Genomic DNA, 18,724 nt, shown 5'->3' with positions numbered 1-18,724 from the left:
TTCCCTGCAGGTAGTTAGTAAACCTTTTTTGTATATGTCAGGTGTTTATGGAATTTATAGATTTTGTTTCATGTTTTCAGGCATTTAACCGTGGAAAGCGTGAAGGTGTTTTTTTAAAGAGCGTGGAAAATGCCCCGCTAGCTAAAAGACGCAAGCTGAAGCAGTGCAGCACTGGAGGTGACACACGCAGTGGATCATCATCCTCATCTTCATCATCATCATCTTCATCAGCACAAGCTACAACCACAGCCCGCTGTCCTAAACCTAGAGCACCTCCCCAGAATCACAGACCAGCAAATTCTTAAGGTTTTTGCTTGGTGTATCTACACTACAGGGGATGTTATTTTCTGCACTTGGAGGACCAAGGGAAGGGTGACTTTTTCCAACTGGATAGTCATATCTAACATGGTTGCTGGACAAATTTCATTTTAAGTAGTTATGGATTTGTACATGCTTGAGTGAAAAAATGATTATACAAAGGCATGGGTTCAAATAGGAATCAGCTCATGCAATACGAGGACCCTTCAGTGTACTTAATATATTGAGGTACACATGGAAATGACATACAAGACACTAGCCATTATTCAGTATCAGTGAATTGTAAGTCTTCCCTCCAAGCTTGAATGTACACCTTTAAAGAAGCGCAGAATTATTTTTTGCATTGATCCCCAGGTTTATTGGGCCTGTCTAAATTAACATATATGACAGCTCCAATGTTTCCATTTGCTGCAGCTGTATGTTTGTTCAGTTTAGTCTATTTCCTTTTTACTTTGTACATATATTGGATGTTACCATAGACTGGCAGCTGAAAGATAATTCCTCACCTCCCTCCTATACCTACTGCCAACAGCATGGCATGCCTTCCTCAGTGGTTTGTTTGTGGGGCCTGTTTATAAATTTGCAAATTTAAGGCTGCCTTCCAGCTTCTCCAAAAGAGAAAATATTAAAAGATTGCATAAAATGGATCAACAATAAAAAGCAATACAAAACCATACATTACAACAATACAAAACAACCCCACCACTTTACAGTGATTTTCCTGTACATGATATATGGTTTTAAATGTTTTTTGCCAGTTTGCAATTTTATCACTTTATAAAAACTGCAAAATCAAGAGTTTTGATTTAAATTGGATGGAATTGACATGATGACCTAAACTGTCATTTAAGCTTTTATATATTATTTAAGGCTCCAACAAGTTAAAACTGTCAAGTCACATCAGACTGGCTATATGGTGCCTTTAAAAATATGTGATAAAACAGTTATTTAGGGCATCTTAAGAGCCTACTTTTTATTAATAGATTTGCTGAGTTGTTAGTTTTGAAGGAGGGAATAATATTGAGATAACTTCAAGACGTCTAGTCTTAATCTAAAGAACAAAAAAAAAAGTTTGACTTCTAGGGGCTTTAAAAGAAATATATTGACATAGAAATATATAAAATCTGGCCTTGCCAGCTTTTTTATTTATGTAAAGAGTACAAACGCAGAGTGGAGGGAGTCTTTTAGTGAATCATTTAATATTCAGATCACTTAAATCTGCCACCTTCACCTTCAGTCGTCGTAGGTCTTTACAAACAGTTTTACAGAGTTTGCAAAGCAAATTCATTTTTTAGTATTTTAAAACTTTTACATTAATGTATTTTTTTAATTTAGAGCTTTTCAGACATACTGTATGTACATTGGCATTTGTATGCATATTTGTGGAGTGCAGTATACATTTGCTCAAAGTTTTGTATCTATAAAGAGTAAATATATCTATGCAGAGCAGTATTTATCTTGAAATGTGTATAGGCTAATGTATAAATATGCGTTGAACATCGTTATTAATTGTGCAGCGTAAAGCTCTGTTGTATCCAGATTGATATGTTGGTGTAAACTGAAAGAAATGCTTTTACCTGGGCAAATTAATGTAAGTAGTGGTAGAGGCTGACTCATGTATGTTGTGTGTGTGTGTGTGTGTGTGTGTTTAGGTATCCACCTATCGTTTCCTTATGCCACACACCTCTTTAAACAATGTGTGATGTTAAGGGTTGATATTTGGAGAAACGTCTATCACTGGTAAACATACTGTTAGACTATAGGGACATTAAGGGTACTGCATAGTACTATACCCAGCTCTGCACAGTGCTGTCACTTGTAGTCAACCTGGGCCTTAGAGTATATCATGTTTGCTGTCATCAGCCAGAGGTCTCTTGTATAGCTGGCCTCCGTAATCGCTGCAGGGTGTCCTTGTGTTGATATGACCTGAGAATAAGACAAGATAATGCACTTTTTATATTTTTCAGATATAATCTGTATTTTATAGATTTGTTACAGTATATTTTTCTATGCTGCAGATTGTCCATCTCCAAGGTAAGGGTTGTGGGCCTTCCACTGATCCAGTTTGGAAACAGCTTTTATCAGTGTGCCTATGTGCACTAATTATTGTAGCAGATTAGGCTGGTATAGATATAATCAGCCAATAATTGGCCCAGATATGGCTTCCATAGCTGATCTTCATTCAAACAGGTATTAAACAGCTGGGATATTCATAAGAATGAAAAAAAAAAAGATCATTGCATTCTAATTAGTGGAATATTTTTGCCCCTAGCTCCGAAGGCTGGCCATACATAGGTGAGATTCATTCTTATCCTCTACTCAAGATCCAAATCTGTCAATATACTGCGGCTCTTAAGCAGCACACATAGATGTTGTACCTTTTACTGATGAAATGGAACTGTGTGTTTCTTTTGTACATTAAAATGAAATAATTTGTCATATTTAGAGTGTATGAAAAGCCAAACTCTTTTTGCTTTGTAAAGATTAGTGAATACTTAAAGAGAAACTAAACTCAAAAATAGCCAAAACAAAAAATAAATACACTTACCTTCAATCCCGATATTCCCCCTTTCACAGTTATTTACAGGGTAGATTTCTATTCAGAGAAGTTTCACTCAACCCCTGTTTTTCTGAGAATCTAAAATGTTGGATTATCTTTCTGTACCAGAGATAGTGGTGACCAGGACACATAGGGAGCGTGAATCTCTCACCCAGAGACAGACAGCAATAAAAACCTATAAAGAAGCCTTTACTTGACTTCCATTAGATTCCAGTAGATGTTACATTACACTGTGGCCCTCTTTAACAAGGTTTATAGACAAAACTCTTGTCTGTTACTTTAAAATGCGGGCATGCAGTGTCCCTAAAAGGTTTACCAATAAGGGTCTGAACTGGAACCTGGAGTAATGACTTCTTCATTAGGAAAGTACAGTATACTCTACCACCACTTCCAAACACACTGTTTATGTACTTTGATTATGGATTATTGTAATTTAGCAATAAAAACCTGACTTCTCATCAAAACTAAAAAATAAGACATTAGCTAAACTTTAACACCATCATTTTCAATAACAAAGTTTTCATTAATGCCTTTTTTGTGTAGTTCTTTCTTGCTGAGATTTTAGCTCATTTTAAACAGACTGATAAATAGTATCACAGGCAATCACATGTAAAAAACTGCATATACTTTGTGTATGTGTGTTTAATGCATGGACCTGCAGCATAATACACAGCCCCTCAAAATAAAAAAATACATGGAAATAGCACAGATGTTTAAAATAATCCAGTTTGCTGAAATTTTAAGACATTCTAAGCCATTATACAGATTGTTTCTAATAATTTTTGTGGGCTGGTTTAACATAAACTATTTAAATTTAAAATTCACACCCAGGATACAAAGAGAATTATTCCACAATATGTATCTACCTTTGTCATAGGACAGTAAAAATGAATGCAACGTCAATTTGAACACTCAAGGCTGTTTAGTGCAGCAGTCGGCAACCGGTGGTCGGTGAGAAAATTTTGGTGATCCGTGGCACACCGGCCAGAGCCGTGGACCATGTCCCCATATGTCCTCACTCTCCCATTGCAGGCTCAGATCTGCGATGGGAAGAGTGTGTGGGTTCTGGCATCATGACATCACTAAAAGGGACGTTTTTCCCCTTTGAGTAACACCCAGCTCCGCATGCACGGTACAGAGTCGGTAAATTTAGTTGTCCGTCTTTCCGAAATGGTTGGCGACCACTGCTTTAGTGGATCCTAAGAGTACAAGGAAAGAGTGAATACCTTCAGGGAAATGTCAGACAGAAATAAAAACCTGATGGAGGGCCTATCCTCCCCTCTACTAAAAAGGGGTAATAATTATTCTGTCCCTGTTAGCAGCAGTTTCCTTTCCTAGAATTTGTCATGTTTTCGCCCCTAATTGAGTTATTTCAATTTCTGAAGTATTCACCATAATATAAAATAAAAAAAAATGCAAAGTGGGATGCCTCTCTGAATTACAAGTACCATTGTAAGGCAGATGGGCCGTTTTCATAAAACAAACCTGTTTGAATATTACAAGGTGTATAATAGCTGTAAAATTGCATTCTTGACTGAAATAACAAATTCAATGCATTTAGCTAGTGTTGTATGCCGTGTTGTGCCTCTAGATTGCACCATTGCAATTGCTGGTAATGTTTAATACCCTACGTTACAACTATGTGGATAGGTATTCCAAGCAAGCATATTAAGTGTTATATAGCATACTGTGACTACATTAATTGGGGCAGCATATGTTACTAAACATATTTCAACAATGCTTACTTTCCCAACAGGCTTCTTTTGAGTTCTGCTCATATCGCTCATATCATTTTTCTTTCCCAACAAAATCCAGCACTATATGCCATTAATCTGGTAATGCTTTGCTGATTTTTCTAAATGTTTTCAGAATTAATATTAATGAGTTTGTAACTAATATGCACTTTTAAGACAGAACCATCTGTCAAAAGAGCTGGGATGGGAGTTCTCTCCTAAAGAATGTATGCACTAGGTCAGTAAAGCATTAAAGAGGGTACCTGTTCAGGCTAATGTTACCATACTTCTATGTTTTCAATACTTTAAAGAATTTTGTGAACAGCATCTTCAACAACCTTATGTTTATAGAACTTCTTGCAGGTGCATGTCTACACATTACAGTTATCCTTTAAAGTGTGAAAGTGAGTTATTCCTGGCCATCTCCTGCCCTCTCTCCATTATTATTATTTTTTCAGGCTAATTCTGGTCATACACTGGTCAATATTTCAGATTGATTCAGTTAGATTTGATATTAACATTGAATCTAATGTAAATATATTAAAAATAGAGCATTTATCATCAATGTTTAATGGGTATATCAACTGAACACGGATCAGTTGCTGTTTACTCAATGCTGCTTACTCTGCTCTGACCAACAATAATGTAACACAGTGGAAGGTGCTCCCCCACTATTAGTGGTACAAGTAGGTTGGGGTGGCATAGATAAGGTAAAGAATGGGACTGGTGTGCATAGTGGTAACCAGGTAAATGATCAATCCCAGATATTGACAGGAAGTAATGGAGAAGAACAAAAGCAAACAATGCATGTGTCCATATTATGGTGTAACAGCCATAGACCTTTCCATAGATACAATAGACACAAAATTTGAAATACTGTATTTGCAGTGTGAGTATGATGTAAGTGCCCACTTATGCTTTATCCATTCATTTGCTAAGTCACTACCATGGCTTTGAAAATATTGCAAGTATGGTAACAGTGATCCCGACTTATGGCTATCCCCTTCAATGTAGAAATGGGCAGCACTATTTTAGTTGCTGATAGATAGCTGAGCATTCAGGACAACAGCTGTATGTGCTGTATGTTGGCATCGTTATTGGATGTGGTTATTAACCTTGCTAAACAAAGACATTAATGCTACTACAGCATTGTAGTGAGCTTAGGTCAGAATGTATTATATAAAGAACAGTAAATCCTGATGTATTTGTTGTGTTTTTTTTATTTTTGTAATAAAATAAACGTTTTCTTTTCACCATAAATGTGCACTAAATATTGTGTCTCAAAAAAACTTTATAATTGGCTTAAAGCTGATCTCCAGGTAGTTAAAAGGGATGTAAATATTGTGACTTTCTATTCATTGCATATTATATTAACTGTGTGTATATAGTATTATTATTATTATTATACAGTATTTATATAGCGCCATCATATTACGCAGCGCTGTACAGAGTCTATAGTTGTGTCACTAACTGTCCCTCAAAGGAGCTCACAATCTAATGTCCCTAAAATTACACACCATTTATGGTTATTTATAACCATTATATGGTTATTTATTTTTAATAATTGTGTTGGCATTTCTGTTGATTTTTATTTTGAATGTTAGCAGAGATGCCCACATTTAGTGCTTTAAGTTTATGCTGAAGTTAATTTAGTTTTCCTGTTTTTTTTTCAGGTAAACATGGGTATCACAGTTTATATTTGAATTCCAGTATATTTGGGGGGGGGGGGCTAACTGTGACCTAAAGATTGGTTTACTTGTATGAACAACCTTCTACCTAATGATAATCAATTTTGTCAAACTCCAGCACCTTTTTTACACATGGGGCATCTAGTAACCTAAACGCCCCTAGAAACAGCCTTGTTCTTGCAGTTTTTCCACAGAGCCATGAAGTTTTACTTTTAACCTCTCAATAACAAGGAATGCTGTGACTAATATAACTAGGCTTTTGACCATGTATAAGTGAACTTTGGGTAAATTTTTCTGAACTCCAAATATCAGTATTGTTTTATAGATGTTGCTTAGCTCTTAACCACCTGGGCGTTACACTGAGGTCTAGATTTCTGTTCCAAAAGCGTTACAGGTTTTCATGAATTTTTTTTTTTAAATTGTAGACCTGTAGACGATCGCAGCGGGACCAGGTAAGTGATCGATAAACCCGAACTTTTCTCACTGTATTTACATACAGTGAGAAAAGTTCGGGGTTATCGAAAATAGTAACTTTTTTTACCCCGTACCAAGGTCGGGGTTATCGGTTAGGTGGTTAAAGTAGTGTTTATTGATCAAGTTACTCTAATCCTTTGTAAACAATTGAAAGAAATGACCTGTTTAGTACAACTGAAAAGGAAAATGTAGTCTACTACTGTTAACCTTTTTAAAATGTTAGTTAATTGCCTGCCATGCTCAAGTTTTAGTAGTTTCTTTATTCATGTCATCCTGATGAGCAACTGTGTTGGGTCAATGACCTAAAACCTATTAAGAGGAGAAGCATGGCAGTCAGGTAACCAAATTTTTTTAGAAAGAGCTACCAAGTAGCAGCTTTTGTATTTTGTTTTCCTGATTTAATTCAACCAGCGCTTGAAAATGCTACTCTGGTTTGTGGAAGTCATGAACATACTTTTGTACCATCAAAAGAGTTCTTCCCTTTGTACTTTGTATTTATCAGTTTCATTCAGAGTTTAAAGCTTTAACTTAAAGTTTTACAGCTCTGACATAATTTGATAACTCTGATAATTGCACTCCAGCAGTTATGAAATTACTTAATAGGCAAGACACTAAACCAGCAAAATAGCCATGCTTTTTTTAAAGAAATATATGAATAGCCTTATTCCCCACCTAACTTTTATGGTTCTTACTGCAGAGTGCACACACTGCGATTTTCAAATCCAATGTTCAAATGTAAATTTTGATTAGGTCAGCCAACCTATTCTATATCAAGAAAATGCTATAATATAATCATATGTATAACAAATCTAGATGCAAGTGGTGACCTGTCTGGATGTTCTCCGTCTTAGGAGTGCTGTATGAGTGAAATATTTATTCTATCCAACATATGGCAATCAAGATATAGTATCAGAAAATAACTGTAATAACTGAAAATAAATTTAACTGTAGTATTTACAACTGCTTATATATCACTGGGCCATAATATAAATCTGAACATCTTGAATGCTCAGGAATTTTTTTCACAATATGCAAATTAAGCATTTACAAATAAAATAGCATGGGCATTAGGTATGAACCCTTAACAGTCTGTGCATAAATTGGGATCATTTGCTTTGTTACAGAATGCTTTTAATGTGCAGAATAGCACACTCGGGGTTACCGCTGGGGAGGTTAAACCATTGCTGCATTTACCAGCACTGTTTAATAAATCCTTTTCGTTTTTCAGTACAGAGTACTGCCCAATCCAATGTAAAATGGGAAGCTCCTTATATTTATTCATAACTCTCCCCCCAACAATCCACCCTCCACAAGTGACTGAACCCTGTCTGACTTCCTGCCACCTTATTTAACTGCCCAAGCCTCCTCTGTCCTACTTTAATTATCCTTCCACCTTTCCCCTAAATCTTTCCCCTAGCACAGCAGACCCCCTTCCATTTAGGTGCAAACCATCTCTGGCATTAAGGTTGTACCCCAATTAAAACACCAGGACTTAAGCCATGCGTTTAGCTGTCTAGGCTTCCTCTGTCTGTGATGTGTTGCGCATGGCACAGGCAATATTCTAGAGAATATAACCTTGGAAATCCTTTTCTTCAACTTGAAACCTAGTTCTTTAAACTGATTTTTTTGTCCACTGGGTCCACCACATGCCGAATTGGCACAAGCGAGACACCAAACCATTTGGTTGAAGGGATCTGGGTGACAAACTATTCTGTCAATCCTCCTGATCATAGAACCCCCTATGAAAACCAATTGTCTACACTTTCCTGCATTGCCTTCCCCACTCCTACTAGATGGGCTGCTCTCCTAAGTTAGTCTGGAGTAGCAGTAACATCTAGAGTTGCCACCTGCACATCTTCACATAACTTTGCAAATTTGTTAGGGTGCTCAAAAACAGGGCTGGTCTAACCTTTTCTGGTTGCCCCCACCACTCCCTCCAACTACAGTAACCCAGCTCTCTACATGTTCATCCTGATTAACCTCTCCACCCTCCACATCTAAGCTATTAACTACCTGCTTAGTGAGCAAGATACACCTCTCATGGCGATCCAGTGATTTCACTGTTGCAATGCTCCAGCTCTCCAATGCAAGATTCCAGAAGTGCAAATTGCTCATATCTGTCAGAGTATTGACCTAGGAGCTGTTGCTCCATTTGTGCATACATATAGTAGACTGTGCACTGAACAAAACCTTCCACCTTGCTACTACTATTATTATTATTATTATTAAACAGGATTTATATAGCGCCAACATATTACGCAGCGCTGTAATTTTCCCAGTTACGATGTTTATTGTTTTCAATGTGTTATAAAAGTTTACTTACAATTTGTAGTTACTTAAGGATTCAACTCCTTTTGTTTTCTAATGCCACCTATTCCCATCTACTTGTTTCACCAGCCTACAGTGAGCATTAATGAAACATCAGCAAGCAGGGCTGTGGAAGAAATAATTCTTGAACAGACTTGTTACATTTCCCTTACAAATGTGGCAACTCATGGATTTGTAAGATGAACAGTTGATCTTGCTTTCATGTAGTCATATGAAGAATTGCACTCCATGAAATTTTTTTCCCCCAACATATTAATAAATCTTCATTCTGCCTGCAGGTAAAAATGCTATACAAATCATAGCACTGTAGGGGTGTATGCAGGTGGAAGCTTCCTTAGTTAATCCTCAAATATCAAGGGTATGGGATTATTTTTGCTATTGGCGTTTGTGGAGTTCTCTTGACAGTATTGAAAGAGCTCTCTAAGGCATTCAGAAAGAAGTATACCAAATAGTCTGGAGAGGTATTTAATAAAAATGTGTCCAAATTATTTGAAATCATATTCGAATGTAATGATAATAATCCACACTCATAACAACCTTATCATAGCATAAGGCAACCTGCCCCAGTTGTTGTAATAGGCTGATTAAAAGAGTGGTACATGGTATGTAAAAGCAACTGTGTAATATTTTCACTGAATGAATTATGTATATTACCCACACATTATGTATATTAACCACACAGAGACATTTAGTCACAGGAATGTGACAAATCTTTTTATTCATGGAATATTATTCTGACCTTAATGCTTCTCTCCCTTTTTACTAGTCCCTCCCCAACACACAAAAATCAGCAGAGGGAAATCTTCACTAAACACTGCATTTATATTTTTATGGAAAAAAAAAATCACACAAGCACACAGCACTTTGCCAGTTACTATTCATAATAAAACACATACTCCACTTATTGCTATTAACGCGTTTAAAGAACCTCTTGCTGTATAAAGATCTACCTGAAAACCTATACTGCTGCAGCAAATGTAAATCTTTTGCTGCTATGGTGGATGAAAGGGAGGGAGGAGTGAAAGAGATTTGGTGAGAACTAAGGGCATGGCTAAACCTGATATTTAGGTTTATAAAACTTTTGATATACGCATGATTACCCAGTGACCTGTGTAGAAGGTCTTTCACATTAGTGATCAACAGCAGGGTTTTTGTTTTTTTTTTTACAATAGTATGATAAAATATTGCACATGTAGCCATGCCCTTGCACTATGAGCTTCTTGATGTGGAATATTAGGGTCAGAATGTGGAATGTGAAAGTTCTTCTTCCTTATAGTAGGTTTCTTTAACTGCTGTAGGGATATTTGAGCAGTAAAGCCTCTCCCGGCACTAGCTTGAGGTTCTTTAAAGAGATACTGCTACCTTCCTTCCTCTCTGAGTTTGAGCTCAGCACCACTGTACACTGCTCTGGCAGGTTCTTATGTACTATTGTCACACTTATCTCCTGGTCTGGGTCAAAGTTTAATACGGACACAAATCTTTCATTTTGGTCCCAACTGCGCTCATAGGCGAGTAATTTGTCAATTTGCAGAAGTAGTGTAAAATCTCCATGCAGTAGTGATCGTTCTTTTCCACGCAGCTCACTCAAACGTTTGTACACACTAAGGAATGAATCCTTATCGTTTTCTTGTGCCTAGAAAACAAAAAGTGAACAATGGTAACAATGTGAAAAGTAGCCTGCATTCTATAGACAATTACAAATATTTATGTACACAGTTCAGGATCATATCAAAATGCAGGATATATTTAGGCCTAAACGAACAGTAAGGGGTAAGTAAGGTTAAAGGATTCTTGTCATGTAACCCCTTTTAAATTTTACTGCAGATAGTCTAACATAATCCTTTTTGAAATATCTTGTGTCCTGTTGTGTAAGTGCTTAAAATAAAAGTCAATGTTTCCAAAGCCAAACTAATTGAGCAGCTTTTCTTTTAAGCTAAGCTGCTTCATTAAAGCAATTTTTATTAAGATATTAAAAAGGACATTTACAGGTCAGAAAAGCCAACATGGATTTAGAGGTTTGACTTCAGAAATGTTAACTCAGCTTTAGAGGTTTTAGTTAGGAAATGTTTTTCTGTTTGGCTGAAACTTGGTTGCTAAGTAGAGCAAAGGTTGTATCTAAGAACTTGCTGACAACAGATTATCTGGGAACAATGCAATGCTGAGTCAGATGGAAGAAAGGCCCCAGTTGCCAGGAATGCTAATGCAAGCACTGATAAAACTGACTGTCTAGTGGACTTTAGTATCAGGGCAGGGGGCACAGATTGTACAGAAAAAAAATCTGTTAAATTATAGGCAATAAAGCTCAGTTATTGCATTATTTTTAACTTTCTAATCATAAGCTATTTGAAGCCAGCTCCTCTTAGCAAAATAATGCCTTCAAGTACCAATACAATTGGTAACAATAAATGGACTTCCAGGCTGAATTACTGAAGGAATGAAGATGATTTTCACCTAATAAAAGTTTGTATATACTTTAAATATTCATGTGGAATGCAAATGTTTGATCACTAAAACTAACATTTGCTTTTCAAATTATAAAATGAAGTAAATATTCAATTCATGAAGATGTAGTTTTTTTTTAATGTCTAAAACACAGGCTATATTTAGGCATCCACTTAAATAGGAATTTCAATATTGGTAATAAATTCCTTAGGGGCAATTTACTGCAATTAAACAAAGCTTTATAATGGGTCTACTCTCCATTGCTCCAGTTGATTCCCAGCATGTGATAACTGCAGGTGCCCTAAAGACACCTTCTGGCAAACAGACATTGAAGAACAAGCAGTTATTCATATGCTATAAGGACAGGGCTAGGTGTTTAGTATGCCAGATCACATTAGCAATTCTCACCTTAAAAGTGATGTTGTTATTGACATTAGAGACCCTTGCTGGTGATTGTTCAGAAAATCCATAGTTTTTGCTGTCATCCCACTGCATGTAAGGAGAACTGGCTGCAGGCTAAAGGAGGAGAACATGTCAGAAAAGCACTCTTTATGCAAACACATACATTACCAACTTGAAATCATCACAAACTAATCATTCTTTTGGCTTTACATTCATAAGCTTACTAATAAACAAATCATATCCTGTTATCTGCTGCCTGTCTTCACAACTTATAGTATGTTTATAAACAGAAAAATACTAATAAAAGTCACATTGTGTAAAAACTTACTTGTCCAGGCAAGTCTTTGAGTCCAATTTCATCTCCATACAAAGTGAAAGGTGTACCCCGAAGAGTGAAGAGTAGCAACTGATAAACCCGCAGCAGCTTCTCATTCACCACAGAGGCCATGTGTCCTAACTGTGGTCTGACCTGTGGGGAAGGATATTACACATTGTTTAATCAGTTGTAAATAACACATTTTTTTGGAGGACTCTTACTGGGTCACACAAATCAACAATCATATCACAGGTGGGAAGCCAAGATTTGTTAGGTACTCTATGTAACTAGCCCTACAAAAGAAAAGCCTAAATTGTCATAACAATTCTACACTAAAACATTGTAGTTAAAAAACTTTTCTTGTATGCTTCAACTATTTTTCTGCACAAAAGAAGACCACTTTTCCTGTAAGCAACACTTTTGTTTGCTTTAGTATAGATAAATGTGCCCATGCTATCACAACAACACTGCAACTATAGCTGTACTTACTGCCCAGAAAATCTGGTCTTGTTCACTTTCAACTTGTTGGTACTGCTTGATGCGCTCTCCAAGAGAGGCTTCACTTGAATTGTCCTTGTGGATGAGGTAGCGGGCAGTTAACATGCCAGTTTCAGTGTCATTAAGGATTTTAAGAACGTTGTCACCATGAGGATCAATAGCTGATGCAAGCAGCACCCTATCAAAATAAAATATGAAACCTTGTGTTAACACACAAAAAAAAGGGGAACATATGGTGAGACAAAGCTGCTTGGACAAGAAGAAATCGATAGTATATTCACCTTGCTTTTCCATCTGAGCTGTGGCTGGATGTGATATTCCTTAACTCTTCAAGAACCTCCATTGGCTATTATATTAGAAACAGGAAAAAAATGTCAGCAAAAAAAACAATGTTCTTTTTGTCAAATAAAAAAAAATTCTCATTATCCCCTAATAATACTCACATTATCTATGTTCTCAATTTCATTGAAATAGATTCCTCCAACACCAAAATCAAGCCAGAAGTTCATGGCTTCCTATGGAACAAAAGTACATTTTTTTTTTAAATTGCTTTTTTTCTGTCATATGTTTTTCTAACACAAAGTCACTTTGTGAATGCATTTTCTGGAAAATTCACAAGAAAAGAAACAATTACCTTAATTTGGTTTACAAAGTCACTATTGGTTGACATTGTGCTGGAATTAAACCAAACACTACTGCCACGGTAATTTGGAGTGAGATCCAAAACGATCTGAATACCTAAATAAAAGAACAAAAAAAAAAAAAAAGATTTGATGTCAGACAGCCTTATAATACATCAATTGTTTATCTTAACTAGGGCCTGAGGTAAAGAGACATCATTTAGGAACAATGTAGTTTTAGTTTGTCACCCATTAGCAAGGCAATCTAAGTTTCAGTATAATGATACTCATAAAACAGGGTAACTGCAAGTTATTAAAACAAAATGTTAATCACCATTTCAAAAAAAAACTTTCTGGGAAAGGGCGCATTGTCTCCTCCCACGGTTTACAGCTCTCCCAATCCTATTTGAAGCGGGTCTCTTTCTTTTACACCACACCACTGAAAACGTACCTGAACTCCCTTCTTATCAGGTTATCTGACATGGTACGAGCCGTATACCTGCTTTGTGGTGCCAAACAGAGACCCCTACTATTATTTCACAATGGTTCCACCAAGTAATGATATGTATATAATGGAATATCTTACCGCCTCCATAAGAGGCACGCAAACCATAATCAGCGTTGGTTTTATTTCGAGACTCACCTGACTATCAGTCTGTAATGCCCATACTTGTTGTATGCTTGACGGTTTGTTCGCTTACCTGGGCACTAAAATGGCCATTTGTTTTTCAGACTTGGTAAAGAAGACATTTCTCAATGTCTGTTATGATATTCGCACCCCAGCTCTAAACCCCCTGTTCCCAACTCCTTTTATTCCCCCCCCCCCCTTTATATCCACAAACCCATAGGATGCCCTCTTTGTATACATTTTTTTTTTCCTTTTTATTACCAAAAACCCGAGCTGAGTTCTTTTGGGAGGGCTACCTCAGTGTGTATTTCAATGTTGCTGTTGCATATTGCTATGTTGGTGGGTTTCTGATGTTTACATGCGTTTTTTTTATGCCAATGTTTTGTCTGTTATTCTTTTATATGGTTTAGAAACTGTACTGTCTGTGAACCTTCACAATAAAGTTTCAATGCAAAAAAACAAAAGAACAACCTTTTTGTTTTACATCCCAAAGCAAGGAAGACTACCATGAATATTCTCAGAGTATATTGTTTAAAACAATATTTTTTTTCAAACTGAGATTTATTGGTGTACTGACAGATTCTTGGTTTCATTGCTTGCCAATACCTTGATTATCAAGCATTGGAATTACAGATTTCTTTTTTTGTTTTGAGGTGATAAAATCCTTTTTTATGAAGCTATTAAAGGATGGTAAATGTCTGTTGAATAAACTTGTATATTATTGTATGTGTGTATAATATTTAATTTTAGAACACATTTTTGTTTTTTTTTTGCGTACTTACTCTTTTTACGAGCAGCCTCCAACAACTTTTTAAAGTCTTCTATTGTGCCATATTTGGAGTCAATTTCTTTGAGATTAGTTTCTGAAACACTGTTTGCAATTGTATTATGCAAGGGTCCAATCACCAGGCCTTTCACTTTAAGGGAGCCGAGGTAATCCAGACGCTGTTGTATACCTAAACAATTAAACATTTAGGAATTAAAACAATGATTCACTAGTTACAATTATGTTTACTTTTTAACTCCAGCACACTTCTACAAATAAACCACAGTACAGTGGGGGATTTAGCACATCTAAGACAAATTAAACCTTCACATATCCTAAAGAAAAGCAAACACATGGCTAGTATGTGACCAACAAATCTGGTCTCTTCTCTCCAGTTACTGGTATCTCTAAAGATCTACTGAAACTGATATTTACTTCAAATATTAACAGAAAGGAAACCTGTACTAAAAAAACAAAGTAGGCTTTCATTGATGACCTCTTGAAATGCTAGCTGTCTGGCTGTTTAAAATGTTGAACAGTGAAAACTCTTCAAATACATAGTTACTCTAGTTAAGTTACTCAAATTTACATACTAAAATGTAAGCCATTGGATCAATATAATCTGGATCATTCAGGTAAAGTTTTGATTTAGAACAATAAGCATTTTATAATACATTGAATGTGTAAACAGTTCTGGGGTATTGCACTTTGAAATGATCTTTTAGCCATTTATTATTTGACCAGTCTGAATCTCTATCCTTAGTTGTTGGCATAAACAAGACATTTGCAGAAAATATAAAGAGTGATTAAACGTATTGTTTCATGCAAATATCAATCTTCATTAAAATGATGAGAGATTTTGGCTACAATGCATATGATTTCCATGGAATTATATCTACATTAGGAAGAAGCTGACGCAATACAATTCCAGGCCAGCTCAAACTGGTACAGAGCTACTTCCTGTACAATGCCGGGTCTTCTGATGCAATCCTGTGATGCTGTGTCATTCATACATCAGCAGACTTGTAGCACAAGGTTAAGGCTTATGTACAAGCCTAAATATATTTAGCACAGTGATTATTAAGCAGACCAAGAAACAAACTTCCAGATAAGGTCTGAGCTCCTAAAATGACGTACATTCAATCTTAACTTTACGGATTTATTATCCACATTACCAATTTTTTTCCTACTCACCAGCAATATCGCCAACTCCATCATTATTTGAGTCCTGGAAGGTCTCGGGGTCTCCTAGCTGATAAAGAGGCCCCTTGTTCCACCATTCCATTACTGGTAAAGGACGGCAGCGGGGTGCTTGGACAATGATAACCACTGCCCCGGCCAGCATTCCTAACCATCCTAGCCAGAAAAGGATCAGGAGGGCCCAGCGGACTCTCACCCACCCTGGGGTGCCGGCTACTTTTAAAAGCTCTTCTTTGGACAATCCAGTAAACTTCTGGGCCAGGGGTCCATTATCATCTTCATCCTCCAGCTTAACTTTAACAACACCATTTTTTTCTCCTCCAATTGGAAGGTCATCAGCGCCTGCAGCCATAGGTTGTTTTTCTGGGTCGATCTCGTTCAGCTCCACGTCCTTCATGTCTAGGGCTGTATCTTGTGTCATGTCTAATGTAGATGATCAGGCTAAAGTAGAAACATAAAGAGAGTGTAACATGGGTATAATCATCAATCTAAACACAGTAATGTTATAGTAAAGGAAGGTATATGTCCTAACCACGGGTTTCTCAGTCCTGTAGATGTTAGCAGCATTTATCTGCCCAAACCAAACACAATACAGGCTGACTTACCAGTTCCTGCTCTGTTCCCCTGCAGCTGTCAGGTTGAGCCTGCTAAGCTGCATGGCTCACTGTCCCTTAAATAGCTCCTCACCCCTCCCTTTAGTGCAGGCACTGCCTCTTCGTTCTCTTAAGGGGGAACTGAAATGTGTGCTCCTTGCAAAATACACAAAAGACAAAGAAAGAGCCTACTGTAAAAATAAATAAATAAATACATTTAAAAAAACAGACTTTATCCACAGAATGGATGTCATGGAGCAATTTAAAATGTAAACTACTAGAAGTAATAATTACATTTAACAATTCTTCTGTTTGCTCATTGGTATCATATGCATACATTTTGCTGCAAGTTTTATGGTGGGAGAAAGCCCAGTGTTTCTGAAAGGGGCCCATTTCCATCTCTACCTTCAACTGCAACATTTTAAAAAATATTGTACATATTACATTTTTGGTGCAAAAACCTGCATTTTGCATTTAAGTCTGTTTAAAAGCAAGTCATTCAAATTATGTATTTGAAAATGTATGTGAAATGCAATTATCATCCAGTACCAGTGTGAATGAGAAACACTTAGGGCCCAATTAGACTTGTCCCTTCCAGTGCACAGAATTAAGGCGGCCTGTTCAATGAACGAGCTCCAACCATGGATTAAAAATTGCACATACAACATTTTTTTTCCAATGCAACACAACACACAGAAAAGTGCTGGTGTGCCCTAAAATATGTGTGTCGGAGAGGCTTTGGTCTAAGACATTGGGTGGCATTGAAAATGAATGGCACCACAACATGCAAATATAACTTTTATTAACACAACACTGAAACTGTCTGAAGAGGCCCTTAGAGGCACTTTGCAACTAAATAGGCAATCTAGGTTTTCAATTACCATGTAGTAAATGCAAATGTTACAGTTGTTTTTATTATTATTAATAATATATATTATTGATCATAAATAGGATTTATAAAGCACCAACATATTACGCAGCGCTGTAAATGAAATAGGGGTTACAAATGACAGTTAGATACAGACAGTGACATAGGAGGAGGAGAGGACCCTGCCCCAAAGACAATCTAGGAGGTGTGGGGAGTATTACACAATAGGAGGGGGGATAGTTAACAAAAAACAATGTGTGTAATTATCATAGGTTCTTACAAACACCATTGTCCATTCCCTCTCAGTGGCAGAGCATGCAATCTTCATCAAACCTGGGGAAAAAAATGTTGGATTCTAGAATCACACACACACTTTTTTGTCTTTCACACTGTTTTAATTGTAGTTAACCCATAGGCCCGTAATTGGATTTTTATGATTTTGATGATTAATGGGGCATCTATTTATATAAAGGGATATATCATGCTTGCTTGTTTGCTGTGTGGATGTGGAACCAGGCTGAAGTGTGCATATCATACAACCTTTGATTCACTGACTCAGGAAATGGGTACTGGTGAAATTTTGGACACATTACCTTCAACTGATACCAGTGACACAAATCCAGAGCTCTCCATAATACCAACCTGCAGTGTGAGACTGACCAGATTTTAACTTCACCTTGGTGCTTTGGATATCTTTTTGTTTGCTTTGTTGTTCTGATATTAAATCCCATGAAGAAGCATCTGCTGCCGCAAAACGCGTCAGCTTGCACAGAAAATAAACTTGATAGTTTTTTTTTATTGTATATGTGCACAAATTGTGAGGTAAAAACATGTAATGGTCTTTTTATTGATTGTATGTTGTATGTGTTGACATTAAGATTTTATAAATACATGTTTGAAAAAAAAATGATTTTTTATTCTTTTGATATGGGTATGCCAGTATTTTCCTGCTTGGGTCCACTTATGGGAAATAGGACTAATATTTTCCCTTTATTTAAAGGGAACCAACTGTACACATCAACCAATTCTCAACACTGCAGTGCTAACAAATGAATTGGCTTTATTGTTTGCACAGCTTGGGACAGGGTTTAGCAAAGTTTTTTGGCTACTAGGCTATTTTAGGAGGTCAAGAAGGCACACTAGGCCGGACTCTCTCTCGTGTTCTGCACTGAATGCTCCGCCTACCACCAGGAATGCCCCTGAAGGGAAATCCCTCTCCTCCGCAATGCATACGGAGGAGGGTGAAATGTCCCCTTACCGCGGCAGAGGAGGTGTTAACGCCAGCCACAG

General features: G+C 36.8%; 2 protein-coding genes across 2 annotated transcripts in view; one reads left to right on the top strand and one right to left on the bottom strand.

Moving 5' to 3' along the window:
* LOC140337802 (ribosomal protein S6 kinase alpha-4-like) overlaps positions 1-5,871 on the top strand; it is a 44,701-nt gene extending 38,830 nt beyond the window's left edge. The window contains exon 17 of the mRNA XM_072421615.1: positions 81-5,871. Within this exon, the coding sequence (XP_072277716.1) occupies positions 81-305 (225 nt within the window). The 3' untranslated portion in view covers positions 306-5,871. The remainder of the gene's footprint in view (positions 1-80) is intronic.
* A 3,917-nt stretch (positions 5,872-9,788) lies between these two features.
* SLC3A2 (solute carrier family 3 member 2) lies at positions 9,789-16,655 on the bottom strand. The gene is made up of 10 exons (XM_072421616.1): positions 16,579-16,655; positions 15,968-16,414; positions 14,790-14,963; positions 13,394-13,497; positions 13,203-13,274; positions 13,041-13,105; positions 12,751-12,937; positions 12,274-12,414; positions 11,952-12,059; positions 9,789-10,734 (listed from the first exon to the last, which is right to left on the bottom strand). The coding sequence occupies exons 2-10, from the start codon at positions 16,392-16,394 to the stop codon at positions 10,387-10,389; spliced, it is 1,626 nt and encodes a 541-aa protein (XP_072277717.1). The 5' UTR covers positions 16,395-16,414; positions 16,579-16,655; the 3' UTR covers positions 9,789-10,386.
* Positions 16,656-18,724: the final 2,069 nt, after the last annotated feature.

The sequence above is a fragment of the Pyxicephalus adspersus genome, chromosome 9 (assembly GCF_032062135.1).
Source record: "Pyxicephalus adspersus chromosome 9, UCB_Pads_2.0, whole genome shotgun sequence".
Classification (NCBI taxonomy): domain Eukaryota; kingdom Metazoa; phylum Chordata; class Amphibia; order Anura; family Pyxicephalidae; genus Pyxicephalus; species Pyxicephalus adspersus.
The sequence above is the reverse complement of the archived record's forward strand: the minus strand, read 5'-3'. Positions and strand labels throughout refer to the sequence as shown.